General features: G+C 37.4%; 1 protein-coding gene across 3 annotated transcripts in view; it reads right to left on the reverse strand.

Annotated features, from left to right (window-relative positions):
• The window catches only part of VSNL1 (visinin like 1), an 87034-nt gene that overhangs the window by 33436 nt on the left and 38481 nt on the right, over positions 1-15117 (reverse strand). For all 3 annotated transcript variants that reach the window (XM_059467993.1, XM_059467991.1, XM_059467992.1), the window contains exon 2: positions 13176-13344. In XM_059467993.1, the coding sequence (XP_059323976.1) occupies positions 13176-13337 (162 nt within the window). In that variant the 5' untranslated portion in view covers positions 13338-13344. The remainder of the gene's footprint in view (positions 1-13175; positions 13345-15117) is intronic.

Genomic DNA, 15117 nt, shown 5'->3' on the forward strand with positions numbered 1-15117 from the left:
TTTTTCTTTTGGCTCCAAGAGATCCTGTCTGCACAGCAAAACGACTTCAGCTGTCCCTTGACCCAGCCATTGCACCAATGTGCCGGCAGTAAAAGCTGTGAGGCTTCTTCAGCCAGGGAGCCAAGTGAGCTCACTCACAGCACCCACCCATAACAACGCCACGGGGTTGGTTTGTATAGCGTGTCTACACAAAAGGCAAGGAGAAAAGGTACAAGGTATCCTGGCCCACTGATGTGCTCTGCAGTGACATGGGCCACTCCACAGAAATCAGTGGCCCCTTTAGGACTACGTGCTGCCTTTCACAGCATTATATATGTAGAACAATATTTCTATGAAGCTGGAAATGCAAATATAGCCCAAAGTACTCTGGCAACACGCAAGATGCACACGCACGAACCCAGAATAGATGGGAGCAAAGAAAATGATTGAGATGAACAGTCACGTGGAAATAAAAACACTGGCTACATGTATAGAAAATGGAAACAAATAACTGAAAACTGCCTGAAGGCAAGTACTACTGGTGATAATCCAGGGATAATGTTTTTGTAGGGATTAACTGTTCTGGAGCACTTTTCCCATGTGTAAAGCACAACATACTTTTTATTCAGATAGGTTGATTTGGCAGTCTCTTTATTTCTAGCAAAAACTATTTATTTATTGTGCCTGTGCAGAAAAAAATTTCCAGCCTTGGACAGCCAGAATAAAGGTTTTTTTTTCTCTCCCACTGGCAATTGCCTTCTGGATAGAGCTCAAGAGCTAATTTCCCACAGATAGTCCACTTCTAAAGAGTTATTAGAAGCTTGTGTGCCAAACTAATAATTTTGAATCTTGTATTTTTAATAAATTTGGCTACAAGTTAATGTAATTTTTATACTGAATGTGTTCAATTCATTCTTTGGAAACAAATTTCATTTCTTTGGCAAAATGTCATTATTCTTACAGAGAAATAACAAAGAGGTACATCACTTTACAAGAAACTGCTGTGCACAAAGACCAGCATTTACCTTTTGTTAGCAGTATTTTTTTATTCAGTTTTATTGCTGTGGACCTGCTGGTGATTTTCTGTATGAGAAACTAAATTTCCTGAGAATGAAAATATGTTTTCATTTTAGGTTGTTTCAGAGCATGTGCTCTTTCTCATGATTTTTCATGTTTCAAAGATACCCCAGGGTAGTAGATACAGGAAGTAGAAATATCCTTATTCCTACAATTCTTGGCTGTACATTAGAATAACCCCAGAATTTATGTCTCTGTGAAAATAACCTCAGGCCCATTAAACACCATTTTTGTGCTATACAGAAAAGCTCCTGGGGAAAAGAATCTTAAAAATAAATGAGTGGATAGACTAACACACCATAGGGGCTAATTTGTGGCACTGAGCAAGCAATTCTAACACAAGGTCACTAATTTTTTGGGTTTCCCTTGTCACATACTTGCCACAATTGTGGCAAGAACTAATCAACAGATAAATAATTGCTTCTTCAAGCCAGGACTCATATAGCACCTTTACAATTAAATATGATTATTATTATTATAAACCACAATTTTCAGCATCATGTTCTAGACTTTAACCACAGGTTTCTTGCTGAGCTTTTAAGAACCACTATATAGAACTCAGAAAGTGTACCCTTCTCAGTCCAGGTGTTATTGAAGTATTACTTTGTTAAAAAAAAAATCAAACAAACAAACGTAATGCATGAAAATTATATTTCAAAATAAATAAATATATAAAATATTTAAATATGAAATATTGGGAATTTTGACTTCTAAGAGTAACAAATATAGTGTTAAGACATCCCTTGTTCTGTACAAATGTGCAACAGAAGAGATGAGATGAAAAACAATTATGCATGAGTTCAAAACTAATGAAGTTCAACTGTTTGCTTCTGTGGCTCTAGATTTACTACAACTGAATTCCTCCAAGAAAACTGTGGGATTTGGTCTTCACTAAGCAACTGTGAGCTCAGAAGTGATTGCCACCTAAATCACTTGTCCTAATCAAGAAGTTTAATGTGTGTATAATGTTTGTACTGAGTATACCAATGCACATGTGATAAATGGCTCATTGTGCTGAAGGTGCTTTGTACAGAAATGTAGAAATTGATCCCTGAGGAAAGGAGATGTGTTTTCCTCCTGAATGAAATTAACATTGTTAATTGAGCACAAGGGACAGGACCTGACCTGCCAAGGTGTTGGGGAGGAGGGTAAATGGGAAGCAGAAGGTAGATGGGCAGCAGTGATTTCACAACTCCATCCTTTCCTGCCAAAGCTAAGGGGTGTGTGTGTGTGGATAGAAAGGCCCAGAAGGAAGCTAAGGACATCTGCATTTCAGCAGGACCACATCCAAAGAGCATCACCTCCCAGCATTCAGCAGCTGGATGAACGGCAGCTGCATGGAGTTTATTCTGGTGAAAACAGATCCATGCTAGGAGGAACTCTAAATTCATCTGCATGCCTCTGATGTCCTGGGAGGCTTTCACAACACAATTTCTTGTTTTAGCTGATCCATTCTTAAACACCCCCATCATTTAAATGTTTTTAGCTATAATTATCTCACCAACACATATAATTAGGGCACAATAATTGCTACATTAATAAACACCAACACAAAGTTTTTAAGAACCAAAAAGGTATTTAGAAGAGGGACATAGGTACAGCCAACATGGACATTAGCAGTACAAGCTGGAGCCTGTGAACACAAAAGCAAATTCAAGGACTCTTTCCTTTGATCAGTCCCTGTGTATCTGGTGTTGGCACCAGGGACAGGAACCACATTGCCAAAATTCATATATCTTGGATTAGGGCTTCATCATCTCCTATCCTGATGGTTTGACAGGGAGGAGCAAACTCGAGGATATCTGTCAAAGAAAGCTCTAGAGTCATAAGTATCCATACAGGTGTGTAATATCCTAATAAGGGATAACAGCAACCCTAGGGCATGTCCTAGGGTATAATGAAAGGGGAACTCTAGAGAGATCTAGAAATAACTTCATAATTTAAATAACTTCATGTATTTCTTGTGAAAGCTGCTGACAAGGTCCACATAAAATTTTATTTCAATTAACAGGAATTTTTAATTCCTTTTTTTGTTAACATGGAAATAATCCCCAGTTGATATTCACTTTGAGGTGAACTGCAGTATTTATTTAGACTTTTGTTTATACTGCTCTTTCTCTGGACTACTGGGGATTTTATTTAAAGCTGCATGTTCAGTTTTGGGCTATTCATGTAATCAGGGAGCCAACCTTCGCATCTCCTTCACCTGGTGGATTTCACACCACATTTTTCTGAGAAAGTTTCATATGTATTTTAGTAAAATGGCAAAATCTCCTTCTGTCTAATTTTCCTTCTGTTGATTACTTTATCTTCCAAACCATATGTTTTTCTCATTTTGTTTTGTTTGTGATTGAATATAAAATTAAGATAGTTACCTAATTCTCATGCCAGGTAGCAGTAAGTCAACTCAATTTGGCAATCATAAGGTTTGTCAGTACAAATAGTCTATTCCTATGAGCTGTAATTAAACATGAAAAGATGGAAATTTACTCTCATTGAAGAAAAAGGAAGTTGATATCCCAAGGTACCAGAAGCGTTCAGACTACGAGTAGTAGAAATCTGACTGGAATGGCAACTAATGAATACATGATAATAGAAACTGTGTTTGACTTGATAACTAGCCAAGCTCCCAGATGCTTTCCCATTCCACAGTACCCTGGAAAAGCACTTGTTTCATGAGCTGCATGGCTGTAGCTTCCCAGAGCAGCACGTGCTGCAGCGCTAACAGTGATTTATTTGCCACCTCAGCACGCCACAACAGGAGGAGCAGGCTGACACAGGCTGTGCCTGCCGGTGAGCACCACAGTTCACTCCAACGAGTCCCCTTTCATTTTTGAGATTTTCACACTCAGCTGCAGTGACTCACTCCATCAAGTACATATTAGCATGGTAAATTAACTTTCTGCAGGACTTATGAGTTTCCTGGGAGGAGAAGGTGAGGCAGGGAGTCAGAGACAGCACAGCAAGGTGCAGGACTGTGGTTCAGAGCACCAAGTTCTTGTCCATACCTTTTGAAATAAGAATGTTGTTTTCAGCTCCAGGCCTGTGTGCAAGTGAGATACTGAATGCATACTTTGATACTAGAGGAAAGCACTTTAATGTTTAAAAGTAAAAAAAAAAAAAAAATTAAATCACAGTAATTTACTCCAGTGCTGAAATGAAGTGCCCTGCTTTAATACTTCCTTCAGGAACCCTGTAAAACTAAACAGGTTTTTATACATATCTTAAACAAACAGCAATGTTTATAGTTCAAGAAACGTGACAAGAAGAGGTCCCTGAAAGACTCTAGTTCACTTGGTCTCAAGTAACAAAAACACATGATTTCTAGCCTGCAGAATAAGGCTGGTATCATCCAAAAAGGAAGATCTGCATTTCAAAGTCCAGGTCATTGAAGACCTAAAATACAGGTTTCCACTAAGACACGGTCAGACTTTAGCTACAAGGCCCAGAAACCAGTGTAGATCTCAACTAGATATTTGATTAACGTCTGGCTAGAAATGCCATACTGTTATGTGCATGTATAACTCCAGGAAGGCATTGCTAATCCATCCTATAGGAAAAAAAAACAAACCCTCACTCCAAAGAAATGAAGTACAGGACACTTATATTTTGACCATGAAGTAATTGCAACCCTGACTTTGCTGAAGACATCAACCAAATGGTTTAAACTTTCAGTATTTCAACTGTTCATACATTATATAGAGACTTTGTGTGCTTTGTTCATGACAATTTTATTTGATTGAAGAGAAGATCTCTGAAAGAAGTACAGTCAATATTACCCCTCTCTCTCTCACCTGTGCATCTCCAAGGATCTTCACTGGTTTTGTGAATACTCTTCCTTGGGATGACAAGGAAACACTGAGGTGGGATGAAGGGAGGGAGGAAGCAGAAGTTTCAGGATGACAAAATTCTGAAACACTTGACTTTTGCAACAGATTGTGTAGAGGTTGTGAACCACTGATCAATCTTGATAGCTGCTGTGAGGACCATGTAACAATGGCAAAATAAGCATTGCTACACAGCTAGTAGATGTGAACATGATAACAGCTATGGGATGTGATACTGACTTTTTCACTGTTTTTTTTTATCTTGAGCTCTTTCATTCTCAGCGTTAGCAATGGCTCTCTCCATCCAAGCTGCAACACTTCTTTATTACCCTCCAGATAACCTTATTAATGAATTCAGCATTTCGCTTCAGAAATAATCACAGCATCCCAAATTCATTGTTTTGATTTCTCAGAGGAATAAAACATAGATCAAAGGTGAACTGCAAAGGAAGAAGGTCCCTTATAAAAATGCATGACAATTTTGGGAACTGGTGAACTTCCTTCAAAATAAAAGATGAAGTGAAAGTAATTTGCATGTTATTGTTGGGAAATTTACCCAGCCTACATTCTTTTATCAGGCTATGCTGGAAACTGGGGCATGCATGTAAATGGTGATATTTTTAAGCATTCCAGGCTGGATCATCTTGTCCTGTCTGGATGTACTCTCTTCAGTGCAATGGAAGTCAGTTTCAAATGCCTCCAAGAACCACATATAGCCACAGAACTACAGATATATTCAATGCTTGGTAATAATCAGAATTTTGGACTAAATATTTGCATTCCCACACATCTGCTAACTCTGTAAGCCCTGAAGATGCCTTTGGACAATTGGACTGTGACCATGATTCCTGCCTCTTCCAGACAGAGTGTAAGTATATCTTACTGATTTGTTCAAGCATTAGGAAGATTCATTCCACTAGCCTGGATACTCCACAAGCTACTGTTCAGAGAAATTAAGATCTAGGTGTTTAGATTTCATCTCTTAAAATTGTCTGACTTCCTCATTTCCCAGATTTAGAGTCTCCAGAGGAGACCGTCTAGAGGACATGAGCCATTATATGCTCTGCAACAGAAGCAGGAAAAAAAAAAAGTATTTTAGCCTTTAAAACTAGCCACTAGCACTAATACTGCAAAGAGAAAAGGACTTGTCTTTCTTTACCTGTGAAACTTTTTTACCAGCTTTAGGACCCTTAATTTCACCCTTTTCGTCCCAGATTTAGGTTTTAAACCATTGCTGCCTTTAAATGACAGCTCCCAGCATGCACATCTTCACATGTGGTGAGAGAAGTTCTCCAGACTCTAGATCCAGCTTGTAGGACTGGACACTAATGGTTAATGGAGCTTGCAGCAGACTTCACAGCACTCGGGTCTCACAAAGATAAACAATTTCGGGAGCTCAGTACAGTCCTAAGCGCTTAAGTAAGGATCAGGAATGAAAATTCCCATTAGCTTCACTGAGATTAGTGTTTCAATCTAAACTGACTCCATTCCACATTGTTAAAGGCTCTTAGTATCCAGTGTTGTGATTTACAGCCATATTTTCAGAACTGCTTGCTACCCAGCATGCTGGTCCTCTTCTGGAAATTACTGTTTTCAATTTGCTTTGCAGCTTAAATGAGAATCTGTGGTTTTTTACTCTGGTTTGTTTTTTTTTTTTTTTTTTTTTTTTTTTTTTTTCCTATATGGTTGCTCATCTTTAAAGCCCTGTTTACTAAAGACAGATTTTAAAATCTGTTCCACAAGATGATATGAAGCCCAGACATTATTTTTCCTGGGATAAGCAGAGAGACAGAAATGCTGCAGAAAGGCACATTACCAATATCCTCCCCTTCCCTGAATTGCCCAAAGTCAGCTTCAAAGTTAATGCTGCCTTCAGGGTTTGTTTGATTTTGGTTTTATAAGTAAGGAGCATTCTGGCCCTTTGTTTTAAAATTCATGGAGCACAATGTCAGCTTTTCTTTGAAATATATAATAAGCCTTTTATGTGGTTTAGAAGTAGACCTGCATTTTGGCACAGAACCTGCCTATTCATGTCTATAAGGAGAAGAAAAATTATAATGGCAAAAGCAGTTTTGTATGGAAAACATCCAGGCAACAAGACCATGCCTTTTTTTTTTAGCCAAGTCCTCTTTGAAAAGCAGTTGCAATCACTTTTGGTTTTAAAGTTACCAGAACCCAGTTTTAATACAGCTTTGGAGCACCAAGAAGATTGCTCACCCTGAAAAGCACTCCCCAGTGATAGTGCTGGGCCACAAGCCCAGTTGCTTTTCAGCACACTGCCATTTAGATTCTCCTATATTTATTTCTTTTCATAGCAACTTCACTGGACCTCTGGTGAAAAAGTGATTTTTTTTTCCTAACAATTTATAGTAATTGTCTCAGATGTGCAGATCTGTATTAAGTGCTTCAGGAATGCATTAAGAATCTCTACCTCATCAACTGTTTTACTACTCCACACAAGCAAAGCTTCTACTGAGGCAAATAATGTTACTGTCATTCCTTCCCAGACTTACCTGCCCATCTAGATATGCACTGCTCCTTATACAGCCATATTGTGATGCTCCCAAACCAGTGCTATTTGTTGCTCTATTGGTTTGCATCAAATTCCTCAAATAACAGCATTAGTTTTATTATTCCATATCAGTTTGAACAATTCAAAAAAAAAACAGCAGTAATATTCATAATTTTAAAGAGTTTCTTTAAGTAATCTTTATAAATAAATACATATGATGTTTTCTGTGTTGCAGTTAAGTTTAGGTGATTCATGCAAGCAAATATCCTGTCATACTGTCCAGGAATACTGCTGGCACAGCAGATGTAATCTTCTGGAAGGTAGCAACTAGGCTAAAAGTATTGTGTGGGTAGATAAATCAATATTTTTTATAATCTACATTATTTCAAGACATGCTGAAGTTCTATAGCAACACAGGATTGGTATAATATGCTAAATATATAAATTATATTTGGTGTAATACACTTAACATTGGTATAATATACCTTAAAAGTATTCTTGTTATAGGGAGAGCTCAAGTGGCCAAGGCACACTCATAAAACCAGCACAGCTCTACCAGTTAAGAGATGATCCCAGGAAACATCAATTTTTGCCAGTACAATTCCATCTATGTTTGGGACATCTGTAAACACAGCTGTGCCATTCTGGAATCCTACTTTTTTACAGCCACTGAAAGCCTGAAATCCAGCTCTAACCTGATATTTTGAGGAGCTCTGTGTCATCTTTAGAAGGCTGCTAGTCTGTCTTGAAAGAGGCTGCAAATACACCAACTATAATTGCAATAGATTTTTGAGATTCTTTTGTTCTACACATATTAAAATGAAGGACTAAAAATCAATTCCCTTCAAGGTCAGAAATGTGAGATAGAATCCAAAAACATGACAAACCATTGGATTCCAATTAATGAAATAACTTTTAAATGAAGGGTGTAAAAATAAAAAAAAAAGAAGAATGCAATCTATAAAACTCCAAAACATATCTAAACAATATAGGGGCAATAAATTTACAAAGTAAGTTTCTTTATCAATGTTAGCATTATATTATGATCATTCCTATCTCTACTCTTCCAGCTAAAGGACCATTGGTTCTTGTTTCTATTAGAGCAGAGATATGCCTCTCATGTTCAGTGACCCAGTTCCAAGAAGTATCACAATATAGAAGCCTATTTTCCACTTAATAAACATGCATAATTCCTGTGAATATTAGCAGCAATTATGCACAGTTACACACTCTAGGGCATATTCATCTAAACCCAGTGAATTCAAAAGATCTGAAGGAAAATGTATTTGGCCCTTCAGAGTGCAAGAAACCCTAAAGAATGATAGGAACACGCAAGAGGTTTTTATTAGTATCTTTTATTTTAATGACAGGTTTGTATATTAAATTCTTAGCTCTCTGCCTGCAATGATAATTAAGTTTTTTGCAAGATAAAAGAACTAAGGACTTTTTAGGAGAGAAAAAGGAAAATTAAGACAGCTAGTAGGGATTAAGCTTAACAGTTAGGATATTCTCTTTGAAGAAGGAAATTTTAGGTTTCAGCTTGTCTGATGCTATTTCCTACAGAAGAATAGGTTAATTGGGATATTGCCAGCAGCCCAGAAGGTCACATCTCATCACAGGTACATAAATGAGAGGGCAATCAGCACAGATTCAAACAGAGACATGATAATTCACAGAACAGGTAAAGTTGGAAGACACCACAGCAGATCATCTGCTCAAGCAGGGTTATCCCAGAGCACATGGCACAGAACTGCATCCAGAGGGGGTTCTGGAATATCTCTAGTGAGGGAGACTCCCCCGCCCCTCTGGGCACCCCGTTCCAGTGTGTGGTCACTGCACTGTAAGGAATTTCTTCCTCATATTTGGGAGAAACTTCCTGTGCATCACTTTCTGCCTCTTGTCCTATTGCTGGCTGCCATGGAGCAGAGCTTGGTGCTTCCCCTTGACACCTTCCCCTCAGATACTGATAAACATTGATGAGATCCCCTCTCAATTAGTTCTTCTTGAACAGCCCCATCTCCCTCAGCTTTTTTTCATAGCAGAGATGCTCCAGTCCCTTCATTATCTTTGTCCCCTTCTGCTGGACCTGCTTCAGGAGCTCCATCTCTCTCTTGCCCTGAGAAGCTCAGAAATGGACACAACTCTCCAGATACATCTCACCAGGGTTGAGTAGAGGGGCAGGATGACCTCCCTTGACCTGCTGGCAATGCTCTTCCTCTAATTGATTCAGTTTTATACAGCTTAAGGAGTACATAAACCACTGTGATGATGGTAAGGCAATTACATTATTTTTGTCACCTAAGAGAGAAAGCAAAAGGCCTCCAGCCAGGTGATTTTGCTTTTTCTACTGTTCTAGATAGTTCTCTGCAGTAGGAAGATGTAACTCCCATACCCTGGAGAAACTTAGAATTTAGCACCAGCTCCTGTCCTGAGCAATACCTTGTGGTTTTGCATGTTACTTTACAAAATGTTGGCTTTAGTTTTCTCAGAATGCTATCTACAGATTTCTCCTCCTCCCATGCTCTCTGCAGACTTTGAGGACAGCTATCTCAGTGTTTCAGTATTGAGGACTCTTTGTGGCTCTGGGCTTGCAGTACATAACCAACACTTCAATAACTATTTAAAAAATTGCAGAACATTCACTTCATTCAGCAACATGGAAGGAAACATGAGCCCTAACAATTTGCCATGGATTTTGTATCCCAAGAAGAATCTATCTACCCAAAGATGGATTATTTTCAATGAACCTACTATATTGCAGAAAATGTTAAATATGCAACAATATGAAGTATATTTCTGCTTATTAGCTGCTTATTTAAAATAAGTACTTTTGGCTGAAAATTTTTATAGACACTTGCATTAAAAGTCCATTGGTGAAACTATTTATTTTAAGCACTAGATGATTTTTATTCATAATGGAAATTTCAATAGCAAACGTTCCCAAGCCAAACTAGAGTAATTTCCCCTTTAGTCAATACAGTATTTATCTACATCAGTAAACAGCACAGTACAATTGATGCAAATATGTAGAGCTGGAAGGGTTCGTGTGGAGGACCTGACATCCACATCAGACATGTTCTGGAGGTTCCCTTTCAGACTAACTCAAGCTTATTAGCAGCCATTAGATACAGCAACACAAGGTGTGATCCCAGGACACATCTAGTTATGTTTCACAAAAAAACTCCAAAACGGTTTCTATGCCCTAAGATTGTGCACCTCACTCCATAAATCTGATGGAAGAGAAGTGCAGATAACCAGGAAATTCCCTTCAAAGTATTGATAATATAAAATGTTTTGTCTATTTAAGTTGATAATATTTTCTATTCTGCATTAGCAAAAATAAAAAAAGTTTCCTTTGCACTTAAGTTAGATGACCAACACCTTTCTATCAACACACATGAAAGTGCTCCCCACAGGTCTCACAAACAAAGAAACAATGTCACCTTAAGTCAACCTGAATTGGAAATGGAAGAAAGTCTTTTATTTATTTTCAAAATATATTGATCTATGGAAATCTTCCTCAATAAAATCCAGTTCAGACAAACAGATGAACGTCATCCCCTCCCAACTAGAAGTTTATGCAGAGGAATCACAAATCAATACATGTTTCGTGCATTTTCACCCTGAATATATTTTAATTGAAGTGAGAAGCCATAAATGTAACCACAAAGATTTGAGTCTCCTTCTGGTGGCTCATCCTGGAGAGATGAATTTCACATCTGGGGGTTTATCTGCAGCCAGAAGCTGGGGTAGACGGAATGTCCAACACAAGAAGTTGCCACCATGGCCAACACTCAGACTATGAGCTACTCAGAGACATTATTTTACAAGCATTTCTGTGACATACACAGAAGTACAGCTCTGGATTTACTACAGATAATCATATTTCTCCTCACAAAATTAGTATTTTGCCCCATATGGACATTAAATATAGGATGACAATAAACTAGACTAAATATATGGCAGTGCCATTACATAGCAAAATCAAATCCCACAACTACCAAAGCAAGGCAGAGAATGACATTTCATGTCCATGTGTAAAGATACATGAGGCCATAAAACTAAAAGCTGGATATTGCAGCTTAGTAAGATTACAAAGCTGTCTTCAAATTTCAGGAGCAAAATACTGCTTGTGCTCTTGATGTTATTTTTTGCACTACCATCTCTGAAAACATGATATTGAATTTACTCTCTGATATGTCTTCATGAGTAAGGTATCTTGTGAACTATCTATGAATGCTTCAAACACCTGTTTGAAGGAAGGAAGTCCTGGAAGTTCTGAGTTATTTCCTGATGTTTTTCCTCACAGCATACAAAATCATAAAAAAATCCAAACCAAATCACCACCCCACCAAAAAATCAACCAAAAAACCCCCCAAAAAGCCCCAAACAAACAAACAAAATAAAACCAAACAAACAAAAACACAAAACAAAGCAAATCACCAAAAACCACCTTTACTGTGATTTTCCAAAAAGAAAAAATTATTTCTGAAGAGTTGACATACTTTATTAAGAATTTTTTAAAGAAGGTTTACTTTTTCCAGAAACATGTATGAGCAACGACTGAATGTCTGCTCTTGTTGGATGTGCAGTGAGTACTGTTTAAAATGGAACTTATAAATGATCAGTCAATAACAAGTAAAACACCTGAGGCTGTACAGATTCTTTCACCTAAAAATATAATTCATTACAAACTCATTTGTTACTTAAGAATAGGATTGTGAGGCAACACCTTTAGCCATGAATAATAAAATATGAAGACAGAAGCTTATTTTGTAAGCTGAGTTAGAAGTTTATGCTAGAGCCATTCATTAGAAAGAAAAATTGTCTAGGTAATACTTTGCAGAGTGATCTGGTTCAATTTTGAAGAAATTTAGGGAAGAACTGCAGAGTGCATCTGAGGAAAACAACAGTCCCACTTGTCTGCAAAAATTGCCCGTGTGCTCAACAGTAACTACTTACAATGTGAGGCTGAAGAAAAATAAAACAGCCTTTCAAATGTATTTATGATCCTACAGTTCATCATTGCCATTCAATATTTGTCCTAATTAACAGTACTTTGAAGTGTCTGACCTTTAGGTCAACACTCAATTCTGAATTAAAATATAATTATCTTTTTAACATGAATACATTTTTTATGCTTCCCCCATGTTCTTCTTGTTACAGAATAAATACATAATAAATGTAAGGGAAAGACTGCATTGAACATGACAAAGTAATGAAAAACAAGAAGAAAATAAACAGATCAGCTTGCTTTCCCTTCCCAATAAAGTGAGAAAAAAGTGACAGCAGAGAAAAAATAAAGGCAATATCTAAAATTTATGGAAGAAATTCTTTGTGCACAGTGCATAATTTATTTGCAAGTCATACTGCCATAAAAGTTCACCACTTTTATATAAATATGTCCAGCAATCACATTGTTTATATTGAACAGGACCATGGCCATCCTTTAAAGGTGAACAACGTCACCTTTAAAATCTGAAATTCACATCATGAATTTCAGAGCACAGAAAATGTATTATATTTCTTGTGAATAAATCACAGCTTTTTTCCTAAACTTTTGGTTCCTGTCACTATAGTTACACAAATCACTGGTGTGATGAGGGTAACACTTCCCACTCATTGTCTCATCTTCACCACTGCTTCTCCAAGCAAAGTTATTCCTCAGTCCAAATGACCAGCAGCTCTGGACCATATGTTTGCTTTACATTACTTCATAACTCTTTCCACAGTCAAACAACTCACTTTTAAGTTAACAAATAACTTAGTAAATAACTTACTTTTACGTAGAGCTGCTGAAACTCCTCAAGGTTCAGTCTGCCACTTGGACAGTCCTTTAGAAATCCTTTGTACCACTGTTTTAGCTCATGTTCATTGAACTCCGTGCTCTTCACCAGATCCTCCATCACCTCAGGGGCCAGCTTACTATTTTGTTTCCCCATTTTTTGCCTTAGGAAGAAATAAATGAATACAATTAGCCAAATGTGAACATATTAAACTGGAAATAGCCACATAACTTGAACAATTGTTTTATATTCACTGCTGCCTTCAGGCAAAGGTAACTTCACAGATTTGCTAGTGAACATGAACCTAAGTTATGCTTGATTATTGGAGGCTGAAAATAGTGAAAAAGGCAACGTTCTTCTTTCATTCAGGAATCTTAAGGCCTGGAGACAGAGTACTCTCATTTGCCTTAAAATTAGGCAATTTACAGCTTTTCTTTACAGTAAGACTGAAAATGATTACTTTTTTTTCTTTGACCGTAACTAGAAAAAGAATCACAGATTCAAGGATGTCCACAGAATTCCTCTTTATCTTGAAAATATCTTCTGATATGACAGCTACATTAGCAGCTACTCCTCACATGTCCAAGGCTGTGGACAGACAGGCTTGTAACATACAGCATTAGGTATTCCACCGGGAGGAAACAATGCAAGAGTCCACAAACTTGGTCTCAAACAATGACAAAAGCAAACTGCAAAAATAAATTTAATTCATATGCATTTGTACATATACATGCATACATACACATATGTATAAATAGATGTGTATTTATATATTTAATGCATAATCGATAAACAGACTGCTTACATTTCATCACTGTTTACATTTCATGATCATTAACTCCAAAGATATTCACTGCATTTGTTATATACATTTTGTATATATTTCAAATATTAAACAGAAATACAAACTTTGCGTGTCTGTATAGATAAATACCGCAATTTCACTACTACTCATGTTGGCCCTTCGAGATACTTTCAGGTTCTTTGACATTTGACCAAAGAGGTCCTTTGAGAGAACTTTAGAGAAAACCTCATCTTTAACATTTTCCAATTTCACCTAAGTTTTTTCATTATAGATCTTTTAGTTTCTTTTTAGTCAGATGATAGACAACACTTCACTTGTCCTGTAGAGAACTGCAAAGCAACAAATAATTTCTTTCCAGAGCCGAGCTTTACATTTCCATTTTTATCTCCAGTTTAGCATCTGTGTCTAATGACTGCATCACACCATGCATTGATTTCTAGTCCATATTACCACCCACTCCCAATTTTAATCTATTGCTTTTGGCATCTTCCCCTATTTCAAAGCAGAAGTTTTTTTCTCCTCAAAAGGACAAACATTGTTCTGCTCCAACAAATCAATATATTTATATAATTAACTTTATGGGAATATTCCTTGAGCAGGTGCAAAGTTAATAATTCCTCCTGGTCTCTGTGTGTGGTGAACATGTCCCCTGGTGCCACAGTACCAGCAGCACCAGGTCTGCTCCTAAAAGATCTCATGGCACCTCTCCCTTCTGGCCATGGTCCTCCCTGGTCTAAACTTACTCCATGCTATAAACTCACTTTGAGGCTCTTCTAAGCTCCTGTTCACAGATTTCAGTAAACTTAGCACAAATATGTGAGAGTTCAATCTTCCAGTTAAGTGTCACAGCTAAAACTGCAGATGTCCAGAAATCAGCTATTTTGACTAAATGATGGGTTTGCACTTTATGGTATTTAGAACAACTGCCCCAGCCTTATCTCTGAAGTCCCCATTTTCTCATGTATGACAATGACCCAATTTGGCACATTCTGAATTTAAATCCCATGGAGATTAAAGTACACTAATGCAGTTATTTCTCTAGCTCCCACTCAGACAGGTTTTACAAGAAACAGTGACTTAAAATTTGTTTTATTCTTTATGGGCTGTGTTTTCTTCCTCTTTTATTTACAC

Source organism: Ammospiza nelsoni, chromosome 3, assembly GCF_027579445.1.
Source record: "Ammospiza nelsoni isolate bAmmNel1 chromosome 3, bAmmNel1.pri, whole genome shotgun sequence".
Taxonomy (NCBI): domain Eukaryota; kingdom Metazoa; phylum Chordata; class Aves; order Passeriformes; family Passerellidae; genus Ammospiza; species Ammospiza nelsoni.